Raw genomic sequence first — 13,610 nt, forward strand, 5'->3', positions numbered from 1 at the left:
TTAATTATATAATTAATAATCTTTCTATAAGATTTAATAGTTAAACCTTCTTTAAATAATAAACTAGATTCTCTCTTTAAGATCCTACTAATAGTATTACTTTCTATTACTTTATTATCTTTAGTTAATAGATAAGGACTAGAATAGTCTTTAAAGTTATAGTAGGTTTTATATAAGTAATCTTTAAAAGGTATTATTAATACTAAGTATATAATTAATAGTTTACTTAAATAAGGCAGTAAATAGCGTATATTTGTTCTATTCTTCCTAGTAATATTATTAGTCTTACTATAATTAGTAGAAATTATAAAGGTATTATCTTCTTTATTATATATTAGACTTCTAGTTTTAGTTTCTATATTCTTATAAAGTATAGTAGTTAATTCGGTTCCTCTTAAAGGACCTCCGCTATATAAATAAATAGCGAGAGTTAAGTATTCTAAAAACCTATTAATATTAGTATTAAATATTTCTATATTAGTATCTTTAAATCTTAAAGTCTTAGTATCTTTCTTTATATCTTTTAATAGTGTTTTATTATAATAGGTTCCTTTAGTTAATAATTGAGTTAAAAAGTAAGGCCTATTAGTTTTAAGATATTTTAATTCTAAAGTATCTATTATATAATAATCTATATTACTTATAAAGGTATTATCATTTATAGTATTAAAGTCTATATCTAAAGAATCTATAGAAGTTATCTTTAAAAGCTTCTTTAGTAAAATATCTTCTAAATTAATATAAACATTCTTAAAGAGCTCTTTAATCTTAGTAATAGAATACTCTATAGTATTATATTCTATAATATTTAAACTAGTTTCTTTTATAATATAATTAGTAGATTCTCTTTCTTTATTTAAAGCTAAGAGATAAGGCCTTAGAATACTAATGAATTCAAAGTAATTATTAGAACTATTAGTTAAATAAGTAGAAAGAAAATCATTAAAATCATTATAAGTATACTTTATATTATTTAACTCTTTAAAGTAGAAATATCCTATAGTAAGTAGTTTACTATTATAAAGAATATAACTAGTAAGCTTTCCTATTAGATCTATATTTTTAATCTCTTTAGTATTAATATCTAGATTAGTTATAAAGAAGTAGCTTAGAACTATATTATTTAAACTAGTATTATTATCTAAAGTTAAAGTAGTATTATCTTTAAGTAAACTAATGTAAAACTCTATAATATAAGTATAAAACTCTTCTTTCTCTTTAGTTAGTTCTTTATCTTCTAAATCTATTAAATCTAAGTTAAACGGAATAATATTCTTTAAAGCTTCTTTAGCTTCTAAGTTAATAGTAAAGTTCTTTACTAAATCAAAGTAAGTTCTTTCTTTACCTATTGTATTCTTATATTTCCCTTTAATATAACGTACTTTAATAATAAAGCTAAGTAGTTTAGCATAATAAGTAAAGTAAGTCTTAGTAGTAGACTTATTCTCTAAAGGTATAAAGTCTTTAAATACTCTAGTATTACTACTATTATTTTGATTTAGCTTTTGTCTTAATCCTAAGCTTATATTAGTGATTTTAGAATGTATATAAAGTAAACAATCTATAATAATATCTTCTAATTTATTATAGTCTATTCTATTAAAAACACTTAGATCTTTATCTTCTTCTTTAATATTATATACTAGATTTACTAAAGACTCTCTATCTTTATCTTTTAAAAAGATATAAATATTAGATTTCTTAATATAAGAGTTTAAAAGTCTATTATTATTAATATTTATATTATTATTTAGTTTATTCTCTTCTAAATTCTCTTTAAGATAATCTTTTATAATATCTTCTTTTAAATCTAGTTCTTTAGAACTATTAGACTTTTTAGAAGTAATAGATTCTATACTAGAATTAGAACTATTAGAGTTAATATATAAGTTAGTACTAGTATTCTTTTTACTTATATTAGGTATTTTAGGTATAAAGTATAGTTTAGTATTTTTATTATTACCTTTAATATATTGTAAAGGAACCTGATTTATAATATAGTTTACTTTAGATTTACTACTTTTATTACTATTAAAGTGATTAGTATTAAAGTGAATTCTAACTTCTTTATAATTAATATTAATATAATTACATTCTATACATTTATATCCTTTTAAATTTAAATCTAACTCTTTAAAGTAAAATAGATTAGGCTTTAAAATATCTTCTAATTTAGCTAAGTCATTAAATTCTAGTTCTTCTATATTAGTTTTAAGTACTTCTAATTTAGAAGATTCTTTATAACTTTTATAAATAGTAAAATGTTTATCTTTTAAATGTTTTAAATAGTTATTTCTATCTAGATTAGTTTTACAAATAGTACAAAATAAAACTTTAATTTCTATATTATAATTTAGAATAGTATTCTCTATATTATTAGTATAAGTACTTTCTATAATAGTAGAATTATTATAAGAATCTCCTTTAATATAATCTTTATTATTTATAAGTAATTGATTTAAAGTAATTAAATCCATTTTTAAATAGTTAGTTATAATTAAAGTAGTTTAAAGTAGATATAAAAGAAAAGACAAAGATAAAATAAAAAGAGCTTTCTTATATATTCTTTTTCTCTTAGTTAAACTCTAATATAAACTTAAAACACTTTAATTACTTAAAATAACTATTTTAGTTTTATTAAAGTTTTTTTTTAACTTTTCTTATCCTAATCTTTTAAATAAGTACTTATTCTTCTTTTCTTTCTGTTTTCTTTTATTAATTAAATAAAACTAAAATAATATTAAAAGAAACTATTATAGTTAAATTTATTTAAAGTTTAAGCTAAAAGGGTTTTCGAATGTACTTTAACTAGCTTCTAACTTTTTAAGTCTATTAGATTTCTTTAAACTAAAATAAATAAATAGATCTAAATTCTTATAATACTAAAGGAGTTTTTATAAAATCTATTCTTTTAATCTCTTTACTTTATAAATCCTATCTTTATAAACTAATATTTTTAAAAACTCCATTTATATTTTACTTTTTAAAAAAACTTGGAGGTTTTAGTAGATTTTCTATGGAGTTTTTTAAAAACTCCAATGTAGATACAGTTAGGCTGCCTTTCGAGGTATGGCTTTGCGATGAGCCTACAGGCAGACCAGCGGAGTCAGGTTGGAGCGTAATCCCTATAGCAGTTAGGATAACATTGCATATGGACCCCTAACCCTAACCCAAGGCCCCGGAGGGTTGATGCCGGTGAGGTGGGTGATGCGCTGGGGCAAGCAATGCTGCGGAAGACGAATGCTGCGGTGTTGCCCAGCCAATCTCTTTTGACTTCTTCTCCGCCCTCCAGTTCGGTATGCGTCTACGCTCTTTCCATCCCCCACACCCAATGGCCTGCGCTAGCGTGCGAAGTCATGACTTCAGTGGTGTCCCCGACCATCTCTTCATCTGTAGTGGCTTGGAAGATCGCGCGGCAACTTCGCTCTCTCTCGGGACGAGTTGTAGTCATCGGCGCCGTCTTGTGCGCAATCTCTGCGGCTGACTTGCGGGAGCGGCAGATTGGGGAGGCAGATTGGGGAGGCAGGATGAGGAGGCAGGATGAGGAGGCAGGATGAGGAGGCAGGATGAGGAGGCAGGATGAGGAGGCAGGAGGCGAAGGGTGCAGCGAGGAGTCTTCCTGGGCCATGCTGCTCAGACGGCGTTTGTGTGCCCGATCTCTTCAACGGCCTTGCAATTGCGGCGGAGGGTTCGCCAAGGTGAAGGGAAAGTGGCCACGAGACAGGCAGCGTTGGTAGAATGGATGCGGCGGCGAGAAGGCGGACAAGAAGTCGGCTCATCCTGCCTCCATGCGTCGGCCGCATTCAAGGCTCATGGCCATCTCCTCGAGTAGCCTCCGATCGACATCGGCACTGTATTGACTTGGCGGCATCTCGAACGCCAGTCTTCAGCTCGCTGGCAGCAGGGCGGCGGGAGTAGGAAGCGGCGGCATGGTGGAGGCTGGGATGGATAGCGAGATGGAGGAGGGGATGAGTGAAGCGTGCTGTTGATAACTTGTGGGAGAGTACGCGGGGGCGGATGCAGCGCCGCGTCGGAATTGCCGCCGAACCTCAACTCCTCCGCAAGGCTGTCAAACAACCGCCGTTCCTCCTTCCGCGACATCATTCAAAGTGCTTCGCATAGCTCTATGTCAAGACAATGCACGGATGGTGGGAGGTGGCGGGGAACACGATCTCCCGAGGATCGTATCAATTCATCATTCATGCTACGTAGACCCAGCGCTGACTCGCACCCTGCCATCGACTCCAACGTCGAGGATGCAAATGTCTCCGCTGGCGACAAGCCTGACCACAATCTCCTTCAAAGCTCCATGGCAGCATCGTCTGCCTCCTCCTCAGCGGTCTCCCATTCCTCTTTGGCGGTGTTGAATGATTTCTCCAAGGCGTCGTCGTCAACTTCGTCTATCGCTAGGTCTGAAAGGTCGAACTGCGGCGAGGCTGCGCCAGACAACGCAAGTCGATCGCGGAGACGCTTGCCAAACTCGCCGTCGTTGACTGCACTCCCCTTGCGCTCTGTTGCAGGCTTCGCCATCCCACGGCGAAGGTGCTTGCAGACGATGGAACATCTGTATGCGCTGTCCATGTCCTCCATCCGCAAAGCTTACTCAAGCACAAAGTCGTGGACTTCGCGATATTTCACCAACTTGGCCGTACTCCATTCTAGCATGGCGCTCTGTCCCTCGCTGCGGGATTTCCAGATGAAGAGTTCCGTCTCGAGCTGTATCTTCTTCGTGGTCAGGCTGTTGATGAGCTCTTGGCTGTCGTTCGTAATGGACTCTCCCGTCGCGTCAACTGTAGCCTTGAGCTGGTCGCGTGGCCCTTCTCCGACCCGAGTTGCGCTCCGATGACCTGTGCCTGGAGTTTCTTGGATGGCAGTGGTGTCGTCGGTATTGATGAGACTTGCCTTGACGGCAGTCAGCTCGAGCTTCGATGATCAACTCTTAACAAGACTCGCAGACGGTTGTGTCGAAGACAACGACCTCGACGTGTACACTTCGTCGCACAAGGCGGATCATCCTTGTAAATAACTGTGATGCTCGAACTAGTACAGCCTCAACGCTCGTACTTGATCGTTAGAATGCACATGGCACAGGCCATTGTTTGGGATTCAACATACCTACCCAGTGATTAGTTCAGACGCTCTTTGACCGTATTCTGCCCTCCCGCCTGATCAATCAAATCATGATATAGATCAATGTGTCGCCCAACTGATTTTGGCCCCGCAATGGCCTGAGATCGGAGGTGTAAGTGAGCAGACTGGCGTGCTTTTGATGGGGATAAGCGCCGCTTTACCGACACCCCCAGCTCGCGAGGCTCTGCCTCAGTCATTTCACCCTTATTGCTCCTGCTCTTTTAGATCTTCGGCAGGCTGGAAGTGAACTCTTTGTAGACATCATCGTGATAGATCGAGGAGAGCTGCACATTCTCCCACCCCAGGGTGAGTTCGCTGCCACGCTGTGACGTCGGCCTCCAGGCTGATGGACAAAAGCCCTAGACCGAGTATTGTGGCGTGGCCTTGATCGCCCAGAGAGGAGCGGCAGCGTTCCATTAAGTAAGCAATCGCATTCGCACTGCTCGGCAATGTCTTGCGCCGCCGGCGACAGCCATTCCAAAGCCTCCCTTCTTGCGGCTCCCTTCTCCTGCGATTCTTACTACCATGCCTTCACAAGAGCCCTCGTGCGCCCCCTACAAAGGGAGCGCAAGGTATTCGGCAGCGCACATCGCGACGGCGTGCTGAGAAGAAGCGAAACACTTTTGGGTTCCGCTTAAGCCGTTTTTGGTAGGGTTTACCTAGAAATCCGTCCCAGCATGTATACTCCTTCCTTTTCGCTAATCATTTAGGAATAGATCAACGAAGAGGTCAGTAGGTGACACAAAACTTTCTAGCAATATACTACCAATTTCTTAGAATTATTTCATGTATTTGGTAATCTATTCTTGTACAACTTACGCAGGACTGGAGATCTTGAGCACGCCAAGCCCTGCATCTTCTTAAACGGCCCCTGGTGAAGTGTCGAATGGAATCACCAAACTCTAACAAAATCCTATCCAGCCAAGCCAGCCTGATGAGATCTGATGTAAGCGACGACGCGGCTCCGGAGCTTAATTATTAACTACCTTATTACCCTCGGAGCATCGAATATTTCCCTCAGCCCACGCCCGTCTCTGCAACGCCCACATCCACTATGAACGACCGTCCGCGTACCTCCTCCTCCTCGGTCGACCGCGACAGCGCGGCTCCGAGGCCAAAATCTTCCACTCTGAGCCGGCCAAAAGCTCAGCTTGCATGCGACCCGTGTCGGCGGAAAAAGTACCGTTATCATCTCCACCATCTCCGCCCCAAACTGACCAAACGCAGAATCCGATGCGACCGTCAACGGCCTTGCAGCAAGTGTGCGGCGATGTGCCCGGAGGATTGCACGTATCCGCTGGTGCCCAGTAATCTGCTGCCCACACGCCCCAAGAAGGACGGGGTGAGGCTCAACGCGCGCATCGATCGCCTGGAGCGACTGATGACCAGCATCTCAACGGCCGGCGGATCCAAAAGCCTGGTCGTATCCCCGGATGACGCTCGTGGCGCATCGGCATCCGCAAGTGATGCGTCTGACACGCACGCGCGAATGCGAGACGATGAAGACGGCGTACGTTTTCTGAAAGCGTCGCACTGGGAGACGGTGCTTGATGAGGTGGGTCAAATCATGCTTACTACCACCGCCCTGCTGATGGTCTGCAACAGATTTCCGACCTGAAGAGCGACCTCGCGGGGATTGCCCACTCTCCCGAGAAAACGCAGGCTCACGGCTGCTCTCTCCTACTGCTCGGCCCCTGCAGCGACGTTTCCATGCCCGAGCTCATCTGTTCCTTGCCATCTCGACAAGTCGTAGATGCATTGATTGAAATCCTCGCAGATGATGACATTCCGTCGCTCTTGACCACAATTCATATTCCGACTTTCAAGCGCGAATGTGAAACGTTCTGGCACGATCCCAATGGAGTCTCTTTGCCATGGCTCGCATTGCTGTACGCCGTCATGTGTTTGGGGCTCATGGGTGCGATACGTTTGGGCGTGCAGGTGCCAGGGATTCTCCTGCCAGACGCGTCCGTACGCACGTACACGACCAGAGTTGCACAGTGTCTGATCAAGTCTGATTCCTCAAAGCCAAACACTCACACCATCCAAGCAATGGTACGTCTTTTTCAATACGCACTCCAATCGTCCTGCTAACACTCCCCAGATCCTGTATCTTGCATGCGAACACTCCAAAAACGTCGAAAACTCCTTCGGTGCGAGGCTGGTATTCACCACAATCATCCAGCACGCCTTCCGCCTTGGCTTCCACCGCGAGCCGCGACAGTTCAAAGACATGGACTTTCTCGAAAGAGAGATGCGTCGCAGAATCTGGGCTTTCATTGTTCAAATGGATCTTCTCCTCTCCGAGAAATGCGGCCTACCGCGGGTCATCGACGCACGGCAGACGGACACGGCGGATCCGATGAACTTGCATGACGAGGACCTGGAAGCGGGCGCATTCCCACCGCCGTCTTCGAGGCCAAACACGGAGCCGACGAGAGTTTCGTACATGAAGTACAAGGTGAAGATTCTCAAGATGCAAGGATCCTGCCTGGACAGAATCAACAGCCCCCAAGGGCTCTCCTACCAAGATATCCTGGAAACAGATCGCAGCCTTTCAGAGATTGCCGACGCCAGGCCAATGTGGCTCACCACGTTTGACAGCCTCGATGGCAGTATAGCTGCGCACTCTTGGGTGTATCAGGCCATCGAGATTGATCTCATCATCAATCGTGCCCGAATGGTGCTCCACAGAAGTTACCTCGTCCCAGCGCGCTCGCAGCCGAGCTATGCCTACTCCCGTAGCGCATGTCTCGAAGCCGCAGAAAAGATCCTGCGCCACCAGACTACGCTGTGCAGACATGGATCCAGCACCTGGCGCTTCGTCTCGCTGGTGAGCCATGAATTTCTGCTGGCAGCGGTGATCATCTGTCTTGATCTCGATCAGGACCTGAAATTGAATACACCCACGGCTCGAAGCTCACAAATGTCCCAACACATCGATCTACTTCACCAATCATATCGGGCCTGGACTGGAGTGCAAAGCTGGGGCGATGCTGCTGACAAGGGAGCGTCAATCGTAGGCGCCATGCTGGAGAGAGTGCGACAATGTCAAGACGCCAACATCTCCAACCCGCCGGTATCCAACAATGCCGATGCAATCATACCCCAAAACGGGAGTCACGACTACGCTTCGAGTTTCGACGTTATGAATCCTGCCGAATTCTCGTCGGTGCAGGCCGGCAATGGACTGACCTACACATCTGCCAGCATTCCAGATCCCGTTCAGTTTGATGTCAACATGTTCAACACCGCACTGTATGATGCTCCAACCGATTTCGATTGGATGGCGTGGGATGCGCAATACCCCGGGACGGTGTTTGATTTATAGTGATTAGAACCCTGTATACATTAGTCTACTGTGCCCCTGTCCCGCCTCATTACTATGCCGTGGCCGTCCGCTCTACACCGTTGGGGAAACGTCACCCTGACTCGAGCCATCCGCTGGCTTCTCGATATCATCTTCCTCCACTGGCGGCTTCTCATCCGCTGGCTTCTCGACATCATCTTCTTCCATTGGCGGCTTCTCCGGCGCCCACCTGGAGCGTTTGCGCAACGCCGGTCCATATTTGTAAAAGACGAATGGCATTGGAGCCAGTAGGCAAGAGACACCCGCAAGAAGCGAACCGGCCCCTCCAACACCGAGAGCGTGAAACATCTGATTGGTGTACAGGGGCGCGCTGGCAGCCATTGCGGATCTCACCACCGTGTTGATGGCCGATGCACTTGCTGCGTGTTGGACGTAGCTGTCGGTGAGGTAGCTGATACACGAGACAAAGATGAAGACGATGGCGCAGCCGAGAAATCCTCCCGCGAGCGTCGGCACGATCCAGGGAATGCTGTTGTAGTTGCCAGTCCATGCGAGCCAGAACATGGCGATGGGGAAAAGGATTGCGCCGATCATGGCGAGAGGGAGTCTGGACTCGGGGTTCCACTCCTTTTCGTCCGCCCCATTCTTCCTCATTCTAGCTGCAAAGGCGATGAGGAGCAAAGCAGCGACGACGGCACCGACGGCCAAGCCGATCAAGGGTAGTTCGCCAACCCCAGCGTTCCAGCCGCGTTTCTCCTGAAAGACAATCTGTTCACACCGTCAGTGAACGTTCTTCAACCCATCGACGTTTGGGAGGACGAACAGGGTAAATGGTGAACATCATATACAATACCGCGTAGACAACCCCGATGTAGGTGGCGAGGCAGAAGCAGATTGGATCCCAGAAGAGCAGGAACGGTTTTGACAAGGCGTGCGCGAGAATGTGCCATAATGATTGGTTCTTGCCTTCCTGCGGAGAGTATACCTCCACTGTCCCTCCACTCTCGGAGCGGATTCTTTTGGCTTTCATGGTCAACCTTCGCGCGGGCAGAGTCTCGGGAAGTAGTGGGAGGAAGAGAATCGTGCCAGCCGCGAACCAAAGCAGTTCGTAAAAGGTCCATCTGTATTCGAGTCAGCGATAGTCCTGCGCGCCTTCGTCTCTACTCACCGCCAGGTTTCCGTCAGGTAGAGGAAGCCGGATGTGATTGGTCCAATGATTGGTCCCATAAAAGTCAACATGAGCAGTAATGCCATGCCGATGCCACGGTCAATTGGCTCCCAAAGGTCGGCAAGGACACCCGGGCCATTGCTGAATGAAGAGCTCGCGCATGTGCCGCTGAGGAAGCGGCCGGCGAGGAGGGCTCCAAGATTGGGCGCCCAAGCGCAGAGGAAGTTGAAGGCGAAGTAGCCAGTGAAGGAGACGTAGAAGATGTATCGACGGCCATAGTGCTCGGAAAGGGGCGCCCAGAAGAGCGGCCCGGCGCAGTAGCCCAGGAGGAAGAGGGTGGTGACCAGATTTGCAACAACCTCGGAGACATGGAATGTCTTGACGATTCCAAGAAGAGCTCCCGTCGGTGCAGTGGATGCAAAGCTAGCGTTCAATACCATGAAGAGGACGATGGTAGTGATTGACCATCTTCGAGCCTTGGACCACGATTTGGGGTCATCGGGATCGTTGGGTGAGAATGAGAGGTAGCCGTTTTTGTCGAGTGTAAGTTGGTCTCGAATAGCCTCAGGATCGCCAGGCATTTCGTTCTTCTTGTTTTCGCCGAGGCCGAACATGGTTGTGGTCTTAATCAAGGACTGTGCTATTCCGAGCATTATGCGCAGCAGGAGGCAGTTTATGTATGTGCCCCAGAATCCAGCCTCGTTCGGAGGCGACTCGCCGGACCGCGACCCTCCGACCCTCCGAAGCCTTGCGATCCACCGAGGAACGGCCGATTCATGCTCCGTAGCGACATTGGGAATCTTCAGAAGACGGATGACTCCTGCTACTCATAAATAGCTTCATTGCTGCCCAGATGGAGGAAAGATAATCGTCTCTTGACATCCCCGTCTCACTTCCACCACCCGCCACGATGCTGTTAACCATGATCGCCAAGGTGCTCTACAGCCAGCTGTTTGTGACTCCACCTCCACCCCATTTCGACTGCTCGGGAATGACCTTTATCATTACCGGCGGGAATGGAGGCTTGGGCAAAGAGGCGGCGCGCCATTTTGTCCGCAGCGGAGCGACAAAAGTCATCATTGCCTGCCGGTCGGTTGACAAAGGCGAAACCGCAAAAGAGGATATCGAGAGCTCGACACAGCGCTCCGGTGTGGTGGAGGTTTGGCCATTGGACCTTCAGAACTACGACAGCATCAAATCGTTCGCCGCTCGTGTCGGTGAGCTTGATCGTGTAGACGTACTGCTCGAGAATGCCGGCATCAACACCCAAAAGTTCTCACTCGCCGAAGGCTCCGAGTCCTGCATCACCGTCAACGTCATCAGCGTCTTCCTACTCGCCCTGCTTGTCCTCCCGCACCTGCAAGCCATGGGCCAGCGTCACAACATCACACCGACCATTACCATCGTCTCCTCCGAGGTCCATGGCTTTACGTCTTTCCCAGAGCGCAAAGCTCCGCACATCCTCGAGGGCCTCAACGATGAGAAGACGGCAAGAATGGTCGATCGGTACAACGTGAGCAAGCTACTCGGCGTTCTGGCGTGCCGGGAAATTGTTCAAAATCATCCAGTCAAGCAACTGAAGGTCACACTGGACCTCGTCAACCCAGGCCTCTGCCAGTCAGGCTTAATGCGCGAGATGGACTCGGCTTTTGTACGGGCATTTCAACGGATCGTGGGAAGAACGGCAGAGGTGGGCAGTCGGACACTGGTGCACGCTTCCATGCAGGGCCCGCAATGGCACGGGCAGTATTTCTCTGACGGCCACCCTGCCAAGTTCGAAGGGATTGTGCGCAGCAAAGAATGCGCCCCAATCCAAACCAAGGTGTGGACTGAGCTGGCGGCCAAGCTGGAAGAGATCGAGCCAGGATGTACAAAGGGTCTTGAAGCGTAGAAGCGTTGCTCTGTTGATTTAGTTGCTCTCAGAATCGTACATTGATATCCCCCATCTTCGATCATGTAGTCAGAAAGCCTGCAACAGTAGTGGCATAGTCCTCCAACTCTTCGATATGCGGAAAGTGCGCACTCTGCTCAAAGGTCCTTCGCTGAACCTTTGCCCGAATCTGAGTGGCAAAAGGGTCCATGGCTTCTTCGGAAAAGATGTCGTATTGGCCCAAGGTGAGCAACACGCCACCAGGAACAGTCTTGTCCGTCACCTCTCCCAGCCGGCCTCGAACGTCGTAGTATTTCCGCGGCCCAGCAGTCTCTCCCGGGACATCGCCGTACATTGTGTGACCCACGGTATCGTCTTCATCCATGAGAGCCACGCATTCGCGTAGTTCGGGCGGCCAGGGATTCATGCGACAAAAGCGTTTATCCACCTCGTCCAGGGCCTTGCGATACTCCGGAGCGTCCGTACGGCCCTCTTTCTCACACAAGGCCAAGACGTCCTGAGTTCTTTGAGGCAGCGCTCTCCGCGTCTGCAAGAACCCCTCTCTCCTCTGTTCATCCGAAGCCGGTGCGCTCGCGATGATGACCTTGCGGAGGTGCGGAGGTTGCTTCAGCATGTACATGGCCGTGAGCATGCCGCCGCAAGAGTGGCCCATGAGGTCAAAGGTGTTGATTTGGAGGTGCGTCTTCACATTTTCCAGTTCGGCAAAGAAGAGATCGTCCGACCAGAACTCGACATCTCCTCTTCTGTCGCGCAAGTGTGTGCTGGCGCCACATCCAATCTGATCGTAGAGCAGGACGGGGATGCCGTAGTTGTCGTTCAAATACGCCGCGAGGGGGTTAAAGTCTCTGCCTGGTGCGCCAGGACCACCATGTAGGACAATCAAAGGCGGAGTCTTGGACCTGGCCAAATCTCCCCAAAGCCAGTACGCCGTCTCGCATTGCAGCTCCGTTCCTGGGGGCGTGAAGGGGATTTTCCCAGTCTGCGTCGGCGATGCATAATCGACGTACGGGTGTTTTCGATCTTTTGACGAAGCCATTATACTAGAAACGCAATGCGAAATATATTTGTCGAGGCAGCAGCGCACTTAATATATATACCCTGCGCAGCTGATGTTGTAGCGAGCTCCGACCTTTACTCCGAGTAGTCCGCATCTGAAGACAGCCTACCCGAGCCGCCGCAACAACGAATGAACCAGATCGGAGTCTCTCCACCACCACACCCCACCAAGGACACCACCCGTCGCGATCAACCACCGGCAGATCATAAGCCTCCTGTTTGCACGGCGGAATCTCTCCTGATGCAACTGAAGCCGCTTCTCCGCAAAACCTCCAACTGCATTCTCATTCGGAAACGGAGTGTCTGGGATGGGTTTTCCCACAAACTTGCACAGCGGCTCCCATCCATCCTGTACCGTCCAGTCCAGCCATTCGCGTCCTTGTCTCCGACATTCCGCTTCCAAGTCGGCGTAGTGCTGGTTGTACACCTCCACCCCATGCCGCGCAACATCCCACCTGTACTTGGGGTAGAAGCCCGCTCGTACGATGCGCATGAGCCAAAAGTTCTCTGCCTCCACCCACTGCCGTGCCCAGGAACCCCAGTCGGAGTACATGTTGCCCAGAGTGGCCATCATGCTTGCATGCCACTTGTCCACGTCCCGTCTGCGATTGAGGACGACCTTTGCTTCGGGGTAGGCGCGTAGCAATTCGACGGCAAAGGCAGCAGAGGGCATGTCAGTGACGACTTCACAGTTGCCCAGCACTATTCGAGCACACGTCAGTAAGTTCGCGAGGATATCGACGCGATTCAACCTGCCCTTGTCGAATTCCTTTCGATTGAGAAAGGCGGGATCAGGGTATCGATACTTTGCCAACGACAGGCGATACCACTGAGGCGCTTCCTCCGTGTGTAGCGCCATGTGCCATCCGTGGTGTACATCATGATATCCCAGTTCATAAAAGGCCGTTTGCAGACTCTCGGTCCCAGTCCGGCCGAGTCCAAGACATAATATTTGAAGCTCCTTCGTACGGACACGATTAGGCTCGTTGAGAGGGTAAAAAAAGGTGAGGATTGGCGTCGGTACTCTTTCCACCAGATCCATGTCTGCCGTGAGG

General features: G+C 47.3%; 8 protein-coding genes across 8 annotated transcripts; 2 read left to right on the forward strand and 6 right to left on the reverse strand.

Moving 5' to 3' along the window:
- Window positions 1–226: 226 nt before the first annotated feature.
- Window positions 227–2,477, reverse strand: BDY17DRAFT_311760 (uncharacterized protein; the record flags this gene model as incomplete). Its single annotated transcript, XM_033735569.1, has 2 exons — window positions 227–267; window positions 290–2,477. The coding sequence occupies 2 exons, from the start codon at window positions 2,475–2,477 to the stop codon at window positions 227–229; spliced, it is 2,229 nt and encodes a 742-aa protein (XP_033587525.1).
- Window positions 2,478–2,909: 432 nt separating this feature from the next.
- BDY17DRAFT_179729 (uncharacterized protein) lies at window positions 2,910–3,965 on the reverse strand. The gene has a single exon (XM_033729897.1). The coding sequence runs from the start codon at window positions 3,801–3,803 to the stop codon at window positions 3,387–3,389; it is 417 nt and encodes a 138-aa protein (XP_033587526.1). The 5' UTR covers window positions 3,804–3,965; the 3' UTR covers window positions 2,910–3,386.
- Window positions 3,966–4,299: 334 nt separating this feature from the next.
- BDY17DRAFT_325684 (uncharacterized protein) lies at window positions 4,300–5,014 on the reverse strand (the record flags this gene model as incomplete). The annotated part of the gene is made up of 3 exons (XM_033737395.1): window positions 4,300–4,564; window positions 4,604–4,902; window positions 4,958–5,014. The coding sequence occupies 3 exons, from the start codon at window positions 5,012–5,014 to the stop codon at window positions 4,300–4,302; spliced, it is 621 nt and encodes a 206-aa protein (XP_033587527.1).
- A 1,114-nt stretch (window positions 5,015–6,128) lies between these two features.
- BDY17DRAFT_300482 (fungal-specific transcription factor domain-containing protein) lies at window positions 6,129–8,492 on the forward strand. Its single transcript, XM_033734064.1, has 4 exons — window positions 6,129–6,309; window positions 6,358–6,685; window positions 6,736–7,185; window positions 7,235–8,492. Exons 1-4 carry the CDS (start codon window positions 6,185–6,187, stop codon window positions 8,459–8,461), a joined length of 2,130 nt encoding a protein of 709 aa, XP_033587528.1. The 5' UTR covers window positions 6,129–6,184; the 3' UTR covers window positions 8,462–8,492.
- A 41-nt stretch (window positions 8,493–8,533) lies between these two features.
- Window positions 8,534–10,189, reverse strand: BDY17DRAFT_254230 (major facilitator superfamily domain-containing protein; the record flags this gene model as incomplete). Its single annotated transcript, XM_033731414.1, has 3 exons — window positions 8,534–9,208; window positions 9,264–9,561; window positions 9,609–10,189. 3 exons carry the CDS (start codon window positions 10,187–10,189, stop codon window positions 8,534–8,536), a joined length of 1,554 nt encoding a protein of 517 aa, XP_033587529.1.
- Window positions 10,190–10,530: 341 nt separating this feature from the next.
- On the forward strand, window positions 10,531–11,499 carry BDY17DRAFT_254434 (retinol dehydrogenase 12; the record flags this gene model as incomplete). The annotated part of the gene is made up of 1 exon (XM_033731433.1): window positions 10,531–11,499. One exon carries the CDS (start codon window positions 10,531–10,533, stop codon window positions 11,497–11,499), a length of 969 nt encoding a protein of 322 aa, XP_033587530.1.
- Window positions 11,500–11,560: 61 nt separating this feature from the next.
- Window positions 11,561–12,535, reverse strand: BDY17DRAFT_311766 (proline-specific peptidase; the record flags this gene model as incomplete). Its single annotated transcript, XM_033735570.1, has 1 exon — window positions 11,561–12,535. The coding sequence occupies one exon, from the start codon at window positions 12,533–12,535 to the stop codon at window positions 11,561–11,563; it is 975 nt and encodes a 324-aa protein (XP_033587531.1).
- Window positions 12,536–12,661: 126 nt separating this feature from the next.
- On the reverse strand, window positions 12,662–13,597 carry BDY17DRAFT_311767 (uncharacterized protein; the record flags this gene model as incomplete). The annotated part of the gene is made up of 1 exon (XM_033735571.1): window positions 12,662–13,597. The coding sequence occupies one exon, from the start codon at window positions 13,595–13,597 to the stop codon at window positions 12,662–12,664; it is 936 nt and encodes a 311-aa protein (XP_033587532.1).
- Between the last annotated feature and the right edge of the window lie 13 nt (window positions 13,598–13,610).

The sequence above is a fragment of the Neohortaea acidophila genome (genome assembly GCF_010093505.1).
Source record: "Neohortaea acidophila strain CBS 113389 unplaced genomic scaffold BDY17scaffold_8, whole genome shotgun sequence".
Classification (NCBI taxonomy): Eukaryota; Fungi; Ascomycota; class Dothideomycetes; order Mycosphaerellales; family Teratosphaeriaceae; genus Neohortaea; species Neohortaea acidophila.